Consider the following 16,134-nt stretch of genomic DNA (forward strand, 5'->3'; position numbering starts at 1 on the left):
CTTATGTATCAAAAAATCTTTCTATTTCTACTCCATTTGTCTCTTACTAGCATGCCAATTGTTGAGGCAGGAACAGAGAACTTTTAGGATTTCTGTGAGATCTGTTGTCATTTCACCATTTTGATTCCTAACTGCATGGATTTGAGTCTTTTCCTTCCTCTTTTTCATAAGGAGTTTTTTCCATCCTATGTAATCTTTCAGAGAAGCAACTATTGCATTCATGGATTTTTGCTTTGATTTCTTAGTTTCCATTTCTTTAATTTCTGTTATGATTTGTAATTTCCTCCTTCATATGATCTTCATCATTAACCTGCTCTTCTCTATCTGTAAGATTGCAGTTCAACAGTAAGTTATTTATTTGAGCTTGTTCTGTTTTCCCGACATGTATATTCACTGCTAAACCTTTCCCTTTTAGGACTACTTTCAACGTGTCCTGTAATTTCAAGTATGGTTTTACTACTATTATCTTGTAAGTGTATAAATTATCCAATTTCTTTGTTAATTTCATCTGTGACACATTTGTTTTTTTAGGATAGTGTTATTTAATTTCCATGTGTTTATGGATTTCTTGTGGTTTATCCCTTCTGTCTCTCTGTCTCTGTCTCTCTTTCTGTCTCTCTCTCTCTCTCTCTCTCTCTCTCTCTCTCTCTCTCTCTCTCTCCCCCCTTTCTTTCTTTTTATGTATCTGGAATTGCACTCCATACTTTGCACTTGCCAGACAGGCACTTATGCCTCTGAGCTATATCTGTGGTCTAGTTCTTTGGTTTCCCTTGCCATTGATTTCCAATTTCATTGTTATGTAATCTGATAATATGCATGGGATAGTTTCAGTTGAGTTACATATACTTTAGTTTGTTCTACGAGAATATTTTCTATTTAAGAGTATGTCCCAGAAAAAGTGTCAGTGGAGCCCTGTTGTGTTTAAGGAACTCATTAGTATTTGTGAAACTATTTCATTTTCTGATAAAGATTATTTTTATTACTAGGTATGGTCACCGGGTCAGTTGAGAAGAGAATAATAAGCTCCTGATGTCAGGTACAAGAGAGGAGAGTTGCTGCAAGGTACAGAAAGGCTTGTGTGCTGTAATTGCCTGAGGATGGGGATAGGCAAGAGGATGGGAAGAACACTGGGAATCAAGCTTGATGAACTAAGCAAATGACCTTGAACATCATATTCTGAGGAAATAATGCTACATGTGAGGCATCAGATTCTTCACAGTTTCAATGCTCTGAGGTATTGCAAAGAGATCTACACTGCACAAACAGCCCCACACTCCCACAGCCAGTGTACTTGACTTTCTGTTAGTTCCCCAGATATCAGTTCCTGCTACTTCTGTTTCTTAGAAACAGCTGGTCACTGTGATGCACAGCTGATCTTATGAAACATATTAAAAAAACCAATCAAAGACAGTCATGTGCTCTACCTCTCTACTTCCCATTTGAAACCCCATAAAAACCTCTCTGCCTGAGTCTCAGTGGTAGCTCAGTTCACAAATGCTTTTGCTTGTCAATAATTTGGTTTCCAAACAGAAGCATTTGGCAAAATTCTGTTTGTTTACAAATTCTTCATCTGGTGACCAACATGACTGCGTCGATCTATTTTAGACAGATGCAACTGTGGCTGTTTTCCCCAGACTCAGGGAACAGATTAAATTTGTCAACTGACATACCACTGTAGTTAGCCCAAAATATGTCACTACAAGTGACCATCTAAAAAGATTTCTACACTAGCAACAAAGTCTTTACACTAAAATCATCCATAAATTTAGCACAAAATAAAACAAAAAGCCCAAGAGAAACGGGGGAATAAAAGGCAATAGAATGCCTCCCGAATCTCTCAGCTCCATGACACCAATCCAGGGTATAGAGAACAGGATAAGCCACACATGGGAATTACTTCAAAGGAGGTTGGAAAACAGATCAGAGAGGTACACAGAGGAACCACAGAAGACATAACAAAGCAGATAATGGAAGTAATAACCAAAGTGATCCAGAAGCTTCCAGAAGACACAAATAACAAACTAGCTGAGCTAAACAAAACTATACAAACCATAATGACAAGTTTAGAAGAAAAAAAATTGGAATCCATAAAAAGGTTAAAATCAGAAATCTAGGTGATTAAAAATTATATTGAAAGTTTGGACCGCAGAAATGACCAGTGTGAGAACAGAATTTCAGAATTCGAAGGCATTGATGCTTTCAGAAACCAACTACACAAACCAACAAGACAACGTGAAAAATGGACTCAACCACTGGATGACACAAAATAGCCTATGAGTAATTGGAAAAAGTGATAAATCAGAGGATAACACAAATAGCATAAAAAATATTCACAGAAATAATGGCAGAAAACTCCCCAAATACAGGAAAAGAAACAAGCAAACCAATAAGTGAGGCATGACCAAAAGAGAGCTTATTATACTTTTAGTACCAGAAACCTATCACAGGAGACAAACTCTTAAGTGCTATTACAGAAAAGCAACAAATCACATGGAAAGGTAAACGCATTAAAATTACACCAGACTTCTCAACACAGAACTTCAAGGCCAGGAGGACTGAAGGGTTTCGAGCTCTAAAAGATAACTTCCAAACCTGACTTATGCATCCTGAAAAACTCTCCTTCATAACTGATGCAGACATAAAGTATTTCCATTACAAGAAGACAAGATATTCATGGCCACCAAACCAGCATTACCAAAAAATTTCAACTGACTTGAAGATAACAATCTCTAATTATTGTGCTTTGAAATTTTGTTTGTTTTTCTTTTTTTCTCTTTAAAGTAAAATAAATTTAAAAAGAAACAAAAATTTTAAGGGTATTTCTGGAAAACAACAATAAAGCCAACAATGTCAATAAGTCAAAAAGAATGAATATACCCAGTGTGATGAGCAGTTAAGCAAAAGAAAAAAAAAAAAAGGAAAGGAATATCAACAAGAATAAGTTGATAGTTTTCAGTAAAAACTCTCAGTGTGAAATGGTTTCCCCAGCCAAAAGACACAGACTGGCAGAACTGATCCAAAAACAAAATCCTATGATATGCAGGAATCAAGAAACACATTTAATTCAAAAAGAAATTCACAGATTAAAGATCAAAAGATGGAAAATAATATTATATGCAGGAAAAGAGAAGTAGTGATCCTAACTTTATTTTTTATTTAAAAGGAAAAAAAAGAAAAACAAAACAAAACAGTATAATGGTACAAGTAACACACAATTACAAAAAAAGGTAAGAAATGATAATAGATTACATATTGTCATCTTAGAAATGGTTGTTCAAGTTACAGGATTAAAGCATACAAAGTGGACATTCAAACAGTGAGACTGCAAACAGTTGTGTTCAGTGATCCAACAAAAATTCAGTAATATGTTCATTTATCTTAACACACCTAAACACACTTGCAGTTGTATCCTTTAGATCACTTTTTTCTCTGTTTTACAACAAAACCCAAAATGTGTAAATTTTGTAGTGATATTAACTTTAGACAAAGTGGACTTCAAGCCAAAACTAGTCAGAAGAGACAAAGAAAGTCACTACACATTGATGAAGTGAACAATCCATAGGAAGGGATGACGATTATAAACACACTGAATACTAACATGCCCAACTTCATGAAACAAATACAGACATGCAAAGTCAGATACATATTAATGAATGGTAAAGGAAGATCTCGGTAATAACCCACTGTCAAAAACAGATCGTTTGAGAACTGGGCTCCTAAATCAGGCAAGATGCAAGATTGCTCAATGTGCAATTTATTGTCAGCTTACAAGACAAAAAGTCCTCTTTTTCCAGGGGTTTACTCAGTAGCATAAGCACTTGCCTGGAAAGTGTAAGGCCATGATTTTGATCCCTGATTCCAAAAAAAAAAAACAAAATTCTGTCTTGGATGGCACCATGACAAGGCTCACTGGAGGACTGTGAGATCCATTTGCTGAGTGTGAACAGCACATAAAGCAGAGGATGGTAGAGCAGAAAATGTAAGTACATTCCATACCTAGAAATGTTCTACTTCTCTGCTGCTGTGTAACAAGTCATATCTAAGCTAGTGGTGACCAACAACCACTATTTATACTTGATCGTGCCTTCTTGGGTCAGGGGCTTGGGCAGTCTTTGTCTCCCATGCAGGGAAGCTCTCTTGGTTGGGGATGGCTGGGGCTTTGGTCCTGACTGTGGGAGAAGTGCTGTGGTTTTCTTTCTCCATAATATCTCTGGGGCAGGCATGTTTTTTAGGTTCCTCACCAATGTGAATGACAGCTAGCCTAGAGGATGGCTATTCCAGCTGCAGATGGCCACCAGACACCACTCCCTCTCCACAGTTTACATGTGACTAGTACAGGCTTCCTTTCAGCACAGAGGCTATGGAGAGTGGGCTTCTTACTTGGTGGCCTATTCCTTCACAGCAAGAATTTCACAAAGCCCAGGTGGAAGCTGCAGTCTCAGGATGTAGCTTCAGAAGTTTTGAAGCACTGCATCTGCCATATACATGTATTCTACCACTGAGCTGCATTTCCAGGCCTTTATTTTTTGAGTCAGGGAATACTAAATTGCCCAAGCTGCCCACGGTAAAGCTAAGTGTCCAGGCTCCAGAGAGGTTGGGATAACAGGCACATGCCACTGATCTCAGCATATTATATTCTTTTGCTTAAGCAAATCCCTAAACCCAGTCCAAATTTTAGGAAATATTGGAATCACAGTTTACAAGGGAATGGGTTTAATTCAGGACAAATAATTTATAGGATTATTTTATAGTAGTCACCCAAAGAGTCAAATGCAAGCGTGCAGGAGATTTGTGCACATACTAGAGACACAAGGATGGGGGTCTGGATCCCAAGGCAATGTTTATATGAGTCAAGTTGAAGACCCTGAGCCCATAGCAATATCCTCCACAAGTCCAAATGGAAGCCTAGAGCCCACCACAATGTCTCATAAAATTCTATCAAGGATATGCACTGAGAAGGCCCAAAGTTAGGGGTGGAAGCTAGAAAGTCTGTGCCAGCAGGCTGAGGGATCTGCACTGGAGCCAGGAAATGATGCTCAAACTGAGTACCAGAGTTTCCCCAAAGAGAATTATAGTTGTCCTCAGCCATAGCCAGGTCCCAAGCTCTTCTGATCCTAACAGCAGAGTTTGTATCAGAAAAATCAGCCCAACAAGCTTCTCTGAGATCAACAGCGCCAGCTGTTCCTTTCCAGTTCTCCGTTTATGCTGCTGGCAACAACTCAGATGGGCCTTCCACATCCAGCACTAGACACTCAGTTCAATCAGGTGTTACAAGTGGACCATTAGTTACTCCATTACAGAAGTAAAACAATTCTCCATGCAACAGGATCCTAGAAAAAAGCAGGGATAGCTATTCTCTTTGCAGATAAAGTGAATTTCAAGCCAAGACTGATTAACAGAGAGAAAGCTCACTATATCCCTTGTAAAGGGAATAACCAAGAGGAAGAGATAATCATAAATATATATGCACACATAACAGTTCACCCAACTATGTAAAACAATTACTAACAAACATGAAAAATCAAATAGGCCCTAATACAATGGTACTGGGAGACCTCAGTACTCTACTGTGACAAAAACACAGATCAACTAGACAAAAAAAAAAAAAACACACAAAATCAGTAATGAAATATTAGTACTATATCAAACTTTTGAACAAATGGACTTAGTAGATGTCTATAGTGTTTTGCTCCACCACATCAGAATATACAGTCTTTTTAGCTACCAATGGGATGTTTTCCACATACTGGCTCATAGAATATACTTAAATAAATACAAGGGATTTGAAATTATCCTATGCATACTCTCAGACCACAGTGCAATGAAATTGGAAATCCATGCCAAGGAAACCACAAGAACTTCATAAACACATGGAAATTAAGAGCACCCTACTGACAACCAATGGGTCACAGATGAAATTAGAGAAGAAATTAGACCGTTTCTACAGTTGAATGATAACAACAATACAACATACCAGAGCTTGTAGGAAACAATAAAAGCATTCTTAAAAGGGAAATTTATAGCAATAAATAAAAATATCAGGAAAATAGAGCTAGCGTATAGAAACAATTCAATGCTAAACCTCAAATTTCTAGAAAAAGAAGAGCAGGCCAAGCCAAAAGCTTGTATGTAGGAGGAAACTACAAAGATCAGAGCAGAAATTAACACACTGGAGACTAAAAAATACAATACAAGGAATCAACGAATCAAAGAGCTGGTTATTTGAAAGATTAAATAAAACTGACAAAACCTTAGCCAACCTTATCAAAATAAGTTAAGAAAAGACTAAAATCCATACAATTAGGAAAGAAAAGCGTGAAATCACAACAGACTGAAGAAATGCAGAAAAACATGTATACCTACCTGGAAAACTTGTATTCTAATAAGATGGAAAATTCAGAAGAAATGGAGAGATTCCTAGATGCATATGAATTATCAAAGCTGAATCAAGAAGATATAAAAATCCTAAATAGCCCAATATAAATAAATAACATCAAAGAGGTAATTAAAAATTTGTCAACAAAGAAAAGCCTAGGCCTGACAGATTCACTATGGAATGCTACAAGAAATTTACAGAAAACCTAATGTTACTACTACTTCAAACTCTTTAATGACATTGAAAGGAAAGCAAGATTCCCAAATTCATTCCTGGCAGCAAGCATTACCTCATACCCAAATTAAAAGAATTCTAGGCCCATCTCCCTAATGAACATTGATGCAAAAATCCTCAATAACATACTGGCAAACAGACTGCAGCAAGTCATCAAGAAGACTGTACACCATGATCAAGTGGGATTCATCCCAGGGATATGGGAATGGGTCACCATACTTAAATCCATAAGTGTAATACACCACATTAACAGAGCCAAGGACAAAACTCACATGATCATCTCAACAGATGCAAGAAAAGCTTTTGACAAAGTCCAGCAGCCATTCAGGATAAGAGCCCTACAGCAAATCAGAATACATGGTCTTTATCTCAATCTGATAAAAACCATCAATGACAAACCAACAGCCCACATCATACTAAATGGACAAAAAATGAAAGCTTTTTCTCTAAAAAAGCCCAGGATGTCCACTGTCTCCACTCTTATTCAATATAGTCCTGGAAATTTCAGCTGAAAGAATTAGAAAAGAGAAAGAAACAAAAAGAATAGAGATAGAAAAACAAAAAGTTAAATTGTGGTTATTTGCAGATGACATAGAAGACACCAAACACTCCTCCAAAAGACTACTAGATTTAATAAACAAATTCAGTAGTGTAGCTGGTTACAAAGTCAACGCTCAAAAATCAATAGCCTTCCTGTACTCACTGAGAGAGAAATCAGGGAAACAATATCTTTCACAATAACGTCCAAGAAAAAAAAAAAAAGAAATACCTAGGAATTAATCTAACAAAAGATGTAAAAGACCTCTACATTGAAAACTACTGAACTCTGAAAAAGAGATTGAAGAGGATATTCGAAAGGGAGAGATATCCTGTGCTCTTGGGTAGAAAGAACCAATATAGTGAAAATTGCCACTCTTCCAAAACTGTTATTCAGATTCAATGCAATTCCAATCAAAATCCTAAGAGCATATCTCACAGAAGTAGAGAAAACAATCCTAAAATTCATCTGGAACTAGAAAAGCTATAGAATAGCAAAGTCACTCCTCAGCATGGAGACAAGACAGGGGCATCACAATCCCTGACTTGAAATTATAGATAATGCTACTGTGACAAAAAGTACGGTATTGGCAAACAACAACAACAAACACACACAGACACACACACAAAAATCACACCTGAAAATCAGTAGAACATATTAGAAAAACCAGAAACAACTCCAGACACACTGCGCCACCTTATCTTATCAAAGGTGCCAAACACATACACTGGAAGAAAGATAGCCCCTTTAATAAATGGTGCTGGAAAAAGTGGCTCTATACCTGCCAAAGATTAAAACTGGACCGTATCTTTTACCAGGTTCTAAGCTAAAACTAGAATGGACCAAAGATCTGAATATTAAAACAGAAACATTAAATCTGCTAGAAGAGAGAGTCGGTAAAACTCTTGAAGACATTGTGCAGGCAAAAACTTTATGAACAAAACCCAGATTGCACAGGAACTATCACAAAGAATAAACAACTGGGATCTCACCCTATTGAAAAGCTTTTGCAAACCAAGACAAACCACCAACACAGTGAAGAGGCAACTCACAACAAGGGAGAAAATGTTTGCCAGTTGTACCTCAAAGGATAGTAATATCAAGAACATATAAAGAACTAAAGAAAAAATATTAGTCCTCCCAGATTTGAAGACCCAATCCGAAAATGCGCATCTGAGATGAATACACACTTCTCAGATGAAGAAATACAAACAGCAAACAAATATGTGAAAAAAATGTTCAACATCACTGCTCATTTGAGAGATACAAATTAAAACAACACTGAGATTCCATCTCACCCCAGAAAGAATGACTATTGCCAAGAATTCAAGCAAACACAAATGCTGGAGGGGTTGTGGGAAAAAGGAATCCTTTTTCTCCACTGCTGTTGGAAATGCAGACTGGTGCAACCACTTTGAAAATCAGGGTGGAGATTCTTCAAAAAACTAGGATCTGAGGTCCCATATGGCCCAGCTATTCCCCTTCTGGGCATCTTCCCAAAAGAACATCATACTACAGTGATATATCTGTACTCATGTTTATAGCAGCACAATTTTTAATAGACAGATCTTGGAAACAACAAAAATGCCCATCCTCTGGGGAATGGAAACAAGATGTAGTATTTTTATACAATGGAGTATAAAGTCAGAAAGAAGGATAAACTGGAGACTTTTATAGTCAAATGGATGTAACTTGAGATCATATTCATAAGCAAAATAAGACACACGTGTGTAAACATCATATTGTTCAGTGTGAAAAGCTAAAACAACATATGTATATGTATGCAAAAAGTAGTTAAAATAGTTCTACTACTGATTTCTCCTGAGTTCACTGAAGAGAAAGATTTGTGCTGGTAATGTTTGGACAACTGATTGCAGATTTCTTGGGCTCTGGGTGAATGATTTGGGGATGACAATGAACCATGTATGTATCACTGTTGCCTCCTGATTAATGTCTTTTGAAATTTTGAGGGTTTTTTCTCCTTGAAATAAGATGGATTTGAAAAAAACAATCCAAGTCAGGAGAGAATTGACTCCACTTTCATTGAGCAGAGAGGCCAAGAATTTGCAGCCCACAGTAGGACGGATGTCTTCATGTGGCTTCTCAAGTGCAGAATGTCTTTCCTGGTATGTAGCATCCAACTTTCAGACAGAAACACATTAAAGAATACAATCATGATAGGATTTATGAAATGTAGGGGGTACGCACCGGGCTGTGATGTAAACATTCCTGGTACAGGATGGAGTCTTTTAAGAGTGAAGGCAAGAAGCAGTACTTGCAGAAATCTAAAGACTAAATTTATACTAGAGGGGTTTCCCTGAGATACTATTTGTATTTCATTACAGAAAATTCCATACTCAAAAGCAGTCTAATAAAGGTGGGCATGGTGGCACACGGCTGTAATCACAGCACTCGGAAGACTGAGGAATGAGACCCAGCCTGGCTACGCAGTGAAACCCTGTCCCAGAAAACAACAAAAAAGACAAATCCTCACAGATCTCACCTGACTTCAACTGTCACCAGCACACGTGATTTTGTTTCATCTATGTCCTGAGCTGTCACTCTGGACATCACATGATCTCACCTGTTAGGACCTCAGCAGTGGAAATATAGCCTGTAAAGGGCCTGTATGGTGCAGTCCCTCAAATATCTAGAAATAAACATTTATAGCCTGAATACCCAAAGTAGTGGATACAGATTCCGTTTTGACTTACTGCTGCTGGGAGGAGATGGAAGTGTGCTGCATGCTAAAATTTTCATAGATCACAAAGAGAAGCCAAAGACAGGACTAGTGGGCAAATTCGGAGAGAACACTGAACACACACAGGAGTGAGTAACACAATAAAGATTCCAAACAGTTCTCCATGAGTGAGGAGGAGGCGGGAAGAGAAGGCAAATGATGTTCATGTTTTACTTTTAGAAAAATGGAGTTGGGAGTAGAGCTCAGCAGTACTGTACTTGTGTACCTTGTAACACTCACTCACACACACATACACAAACACACACACACACACACACACACACTCCAGAAAGGGCTGAAGCCTTAGTGATTAACATCTCTTCAGCTCTATAGCTTTTGAAATGCTACAGTACTGTTATATCACTTTATGAGAGACTTCTGTCTACCTGAAGATGAGAATGTGGACTATAGGACAGTCTCAGGTCATCAACTCAACTGCCCCCATTAAGAGTAAAGGCCTGTGCTTTCCTGTTGGCCTCCTCTGAAAGGGAAGGGTGAGATGTCTAAGTATTTATAATCAAATCACAGGGAGCTGTTGCCAAATGGTCACGGGGCAAAAGTAAGGCTCTCATGTAACACCGGATGATTTTCACTGGGGTCCTTGAGGCGTGAGAACAGTTCACATGTGGTTTCCTAGAGGACGATAGGATGCCTGAATTGAACAAACTGCCAAACAGTGTGAGCAGATTTCAGACCCTCCATCTGGGAGCAGCCCAGGCGGGGCTGAGTGGAGGTGACCCAAGGCACCCCTGAGAGCTACCCCTGCAAGCTGTAGAGGTGAGGACTCTCCAGGACTTCCCAGAGGAACTGCTTGCTTCCTACGGCTACCTCTGCCCACTGTGTGTTCCTGCTCTGTCAGGTGTCACGGGTCTGAAAAACTGTCCTCAAGTAGCACCACGGGTCCTTTGTACTCGTGGGTTCTACATCCAAGGAGTCAACCAACTGCAGACTGAGAATATTTCTTTAAAAATCTGCATCTGAATTGGTTTGGTAATGTGTGCTTGCACTTCCAGCACTGTGAGGCTGAGGTTTAAGTCCAGCCTACACAATTTAGCAACTTACTGAGACCACCTCAAAATACAAAGGGCCGGGGACAGAGCTTAGTGTGAAGGCCTTGGGCTCCACCTCCAGCACCAGGGTGAGGGGAGTTGTGTCTGTACTGAATACATGCAAATGTGTTTTCTTGTATCTCCTAAAGAGCAAACTACTATTCCCACAGCATTGCCACTGTATTAAGTGTAAGTTATCCAGAGAGAACGCAAAGCATCTATTCAAGGACACATGCAGGTTCTACAAATATGATGTATTTTCTACAAGGGCCCCAGCAGCCATGGCTCTTGGGATCCTTGCGGTAAATTCCCTCATGGAATATGAGAGATGACTGGAAGGCAAAATGACTAATCATTGTCACCAGGGAATTAAGGCCGGGAAATGAGACATAAATGCATGTGGGATATTTGAAATGCAATAAGTGATATGTGGGTGTCCAGAATAGCAGCAGCAATAGCACTAGGATATGGACCATCTACCCACCCAACACCCAGGGACACACCAAGGAATGTGGGAGAGTCTGGCCTCTTCTCTCTGCTCTGCAAACCCCATTCAAAAACACACAGTTTGCAGGGAAAAAGGCCAAGAACCAAAAGCTCAAACCCATGATTACTCTGAGATGCGCCATGTGAAACTTGAAAACAGGAGGGTAACACGGCGCGAACAAAGGGCCTGACACAGCAGGCAAAGCTGAGCTTGTCAGTGTCCCACCCCCAACTGTGCTGGGGGCGCCTCCCCGCCCTGGTCTAACCAGACCCAATCTTCAGCAGGACCCTGTCTTCTCTTGCCTCATGCCCAGGTACACTTATGTCATCCAGCTTTCTGTCTGGTGATTTCCATAGCGACACTACCTTCAGAGAACCTGCCAGGAGCAGGAAGCAAAACAGCTGTGTTTGGGCCAGGGATTTAGCTCAGTGTCATGAGTGCCTGCCTGGCAAGCGTGAGGTTATGAGTTCAATGTCCAGTAACACACACACACACACACACACACACACACACACACACACAATTCAGCTGCACTTAACTTTTAACAAAATCATGGCCTATTCAAAGAACTCTTCATTGGCAGTGAAAAATGTTTCAGAACTTTATTGGAAGAAAGCAATAAATAATACTGTGATTAAAATAGTTCAAAAGTATATATGTGTATATGACTGTATACTTTGTTACTTACTCAGAAAGTTCCACAAAAATTAATAGAAAAAGGGCAGTAATATGGATTGTACAAGTGAACTGTATGCATAAACTAAATTAAAAAGGCATGCTGCCTCTACCTATGTATCAGTTGCACAATAAATAACATGCACCCTGATCTGACTCCTTCCTTGCTGGCTTTTTAATATGCCAGTGAAAAGCAAGTTACATTTGCTACTTGTTCAGTCCAAAATGGCTATGTCATCAAAATCTAAAAATGTATGACTAGTTGAAACATGTTTATAAACCAATGTAAAAAGGTGACTCACATATGAAAAATAAGGCCTTCATTAGTTAGAGTTGTACAACTTTATTTTCAGGGTTTCCTGCTTTCATCTGCTCATGCACCAATGTCTGTGAGATGTGAGCACAATGCTCAGTGATTGGTCCTCTAAGAATAGCTGGAGGCACCTTCCACATGCTCACAGGAAAGAGGCAGGGAAGGTGCCAGGCTGGGGTCCACCCCTGGCCACTCCAGCCCTGCTGAGAGCAGCTCCAAGCTCATGGCTTCTGGTCAAGTCTCTGAAGACAAGCTCCCCAAGTCCAGAGACAGGATGGGGAAAAGGGAACCAGTGCTAAGAAAGTTCTATAGTGCTCTGGTGCAACGGTTCAGTCTGGACTTTATTAGACTCTGATTTCTTGCTAAAAAAAGGACAGTTAAGGTCAGTCAACCTCAAAATATGACAACTGCTTGGAATGAAGTCTACTGATTTTAAAATGACTGATGTAGACCAAGGTGAAGGATAATGCACATTGCTAATGTCACAACAATTTTATAAATGTAGTAAACTGGGCTGGGGATTTAGCTCAGCGGCATAAGCACCTGCCTTGCAAGCAGACAGTCGTGAGTTCAATCCCTGGTACTGATAAAAACAAAAAAGACAAAAAAAATGTAGTAAACTAATTTTTCATTGATGGCTTATCATTAAAAACTTAAACAGCAATAATTACAATATGTGCACAATTTACAAAAACCCTGTATTTGTTCATAGGGTTTATACATACAAGCATTACAGTACATTCATTTGAAAGACTAAAATTAGGTGTAAGAAAATGAATTGCTTCCAGAGACATTTATAGCCTAAACATACTTGAAAAAGTGACTAACTATATAAATGAAAAGTCCTAAGTTTACAAAAATATAAGAAACATTAAATTCTAAAATATTTTCTCTATGGTATTCATGAATTTTTCACTAATTAAAAACTCTGTTATAAAATATCTTAGGAGTCCATATAACAAGTATTAATAGATAGCGATTCGACTGAATTCAAAAATGTAGTCTCTGTTGGATTCAAAATGCTGATATCATCTGTAGAAGTAGTGCGGGAAAACTGGAAGATAAAAACAAACAGAAAGCCTCTCTTAACACAAACCATCTCGAAAAGGACCATGACTTCAGACACACACGGTGGGGCTCACTTCCCCAGGCCTCCTGCCTCCTCCCTGCTGGAGCGTCAGCAGGCAGAACACTGAGGACCCTGCTCATGGACTAGAGAGGTCCTACATTTTGTGACAGTTTTAAAAGTTAAAGTTAAAAGACTATGGAGCCGATCTCAGATTCCAGCTGAGGCACTGAACACAAGCACAGTAGGCAGAGCTCCAGCTGGGGTTCTGATCACGGGTCAATGACACCTCTGCCATCATCAGTCAAAGCTCTAGACCATGAGGCACAAGTGGGTCACTGGCACCCAGGCGTGGCAATGCAGCTTTATGTTTAAAATGTCTGCCATGTATGGTGGCACGTCTGCAATCCCGTATGCCAGAAGGCTGAGGCAGAAAGATTGCAAGTTTGAGCAAGGACTAGATGATCTAGGAAGACCCTGTCCCCACTAAAAAGGGGATGGGGTGCTAGGGATACAGCACAGTGGAAACACTCTGGGTTCAGTTCCCCATATATGTGTGCGTACATATGTGTTTGTAACAAAGCCAGTATAGGAGCTGTGTACCACTGTGTATAAACACAGTGGAAGAGATGCTTCCCAATATCAGGCCCTGGCCTTCTGGTGTGTTCAGCTTTTGGGGTGCTTTTTTCCTCAGCTGCTGCTTTCCTGCCCGCCCCCCGACAATGGCATCAGCAGATCATCACTTCAAGTGAGTAGGCATTTTTAGCTTTTAGGAAAAAATGGGAACGAACGTGTTTTTCTTTAAAACTGGAGACACAAGGGAGACAGGAGAGGGGAGGTAAAAAGATTTAAGATGTCCTAGTACAGGTACCAATTCTCCATGATGAATTTAAGTACAACTAACTTACTAATAAAAATAAAAGTTAACAGAACAAAAATGACACACAGCCCCCTTTATGGTCAGCTAAAAACCAAAATCGCCTTGATGGGTACAGAGCTAATATTTCTGTCATTTTAAAGTTCCCCATGTAAATTGTCATGGTCTAAACCCACACTGTTAGCCCTGTTACAGCTTCGCCCTGCTGTACAGGGATGATCTCCAGGGATTACGCTGCTCTCTACTCACCAACAGGAGGCTTTAGCAGGAGGAAGTCCTGACTGTCGCAGAATCCAACTTCTGTGTTCCTGATACACTGCCTGTTCCAACAACCATGAGAGGAAGTGTGCAAAAACAAAGTGCTGTTAGTTTTAACACTTCACACAGGGCACAGGTAAGACACACATCTCCACACCTACCATGGTGCCTACTGAGGAATCCTAAGACTGCCTGGGAGAGTGAGGAAGGAGCCATGGCAAGAGCATCAGAGGGCTGCCCAGAGTGGTTCTGTCACCACCCAAGGGGACACTGGCACCTAAAACAGCAATAGGGCCCCTTGGAAGTGCAAACCACCTCAGTGTGCACATACAGAAAGGACAACCACCTAACATAGCTACTCTGCAGCTCCTTAAGCCACACTTTGATATAGCAACTGGACTTTTCCTTGTGCCCTACAGCTAGACCTCCAGGAATGAATGGGGTGAATCAGCAGCACGAAGGGGAGGAGGGAACCCCAGCTGCTCTGCAGGCACTGCTCTCAGGGTGGGTTGCAGGCAAAGAGGCACAGCCCAGAGGCCATGGCCAGTGCTTCTCAGAAGACTAAAGCTTGTCTCAGTTTCTACAAAAAAGGATGGAGAACAGGGAGGCAGGGGTCCTTGTTTGACAAATACTGGGTGGCTAAACAGGCAGTACAGCCTGTCACAAACTGGGTAAAGAGCTTGCAACATCTTCTGCAGATATTTACACTCCCAGTTGTACAGTGTTTTGTTTTCCTGCAAGTATACCAGGAATACTTCTTAGCAACATCTTGTCATAGCTCTAGGAAAGACAGATAGCTGACCGTGTTGGTAAGACTGGGCAGTCATTGTAAACCTTCATTCTAAAGTCTAGGAGACCTGCTGTAATTTATCTTATACTCTCCACCTCGCAAGTCATTTGTAACAGTCCACCTTCTTACCAATGTGGCATAGGCTTCTTCTATGTAATTTACCCTGACAACTTTTTCTGTTCAATCCATTTAAATTTAGTGTTACACAGTTTGCCTGCACATGCCTGTAATCCTAGCACTCTGGGAGGTTGAGGCAGGAAAACTCCAAGTTCAAACCAGGCCTGGACAATTTAACAAGACCCTATCTGGGGTGGTGTGTAGTGCAGGAAGAAGGCTCCCTCCCCAGTACCACCCCAAACCCCAAAACAACAACCACAACCACAAAAATGCCTCCAACAAAAACAAATCAACAACAAACAAACTCATTAATACTACCCTTTATTTTGTTTTGTTTTGTTGAAACAAGGTCTCCCTGTTAGTTCACACTGGCCCTACAATCCCTGTGAATTCAAGGCTGGTACTGAGCTCTCAGCAACCTTCCTGCCTTAGCCTCCCCAGCGCTGGGATTACAGGTGATCGCCACACCCAGCTATGTTAATATTGCTTGCGATGTTCAGAGAGAAAATGTGATTCTTATTGTGAAACAGAAATTGAAGGTACAGGGAAAACAACAGAGTACTCATTTAGAATATTTAGTAAGCCAATGGAAATTAAGGTCAAGGCCCGTCACA

At 40.1% G+C, this 16,134-nt stretch overlaps 1 protein-coding gene and 1 long non-coding RNA gene across 3 annotated transcripts in view; one reads left to right on the forward strand and one right to left on the reverse strand.

Annotated features, from left to right (window-relative positions):
* Positions 1–10,167, forward strand: part of LOC134476694 (uncharacterized) — a 74,148-nt gene extending 63,981 nt beyond the window's left edge. The window contains exons 3-4 of the long non-coding RNA XR_010048507.1: positions 987–1,062; positions 9,494–10,167. This is a non-coding gene — a long non-coding RNA (uncharacterized LOC134476694). The remainder of the gene's footprint in view (positions 1–986; positions 1,063–9,493) is intronic.
* A 1,845-nt stretch (positions 10,168–12,012) lies between these two features.
* The window catches only part of LOC100721982 (liprin-alpha-1-like), a 308,156-nt gene continuing 304,034 nt past the window's right edge, over positions 12,013–16,134 (reverse strand). For both annotated transcript variants that reach the window (XM_063252480.1, XM_063252479.1), the window contains exons 9-10: positions 14,605–14,675; positions 12,013–13,466 (exon numbers count right to left, since the gene is read on the reverse strand). In XM_063252480.1, coding sequence (XP_063108550.1) covers positions 14,617–14,675 — 59 coding nt within the window. In that variant the 3' untranslated portion in view covers positions 12,013–13,466; positions 14,605–14,616. The remainder of the gene's footprint in view (positions 13,467–14,604; positions 14,676–16,134) is intronic.

This window comes from Cavia porcellus, unplaced genomic scaffold (genome assembly GCF_034190915.1).
Source record: "Cavia porcellus strain 051 isolate PalLab524CR breed Dunkin Hartley unplaced genomic scaffold, mCavPor4.1 scaffold_7, whole genome shotgun sequence".
NCBI lineage: Eukaryota > Metazoa > Chordata > Mammalia > Rodentia > Caviidae > Cavia > Cavia porcellus.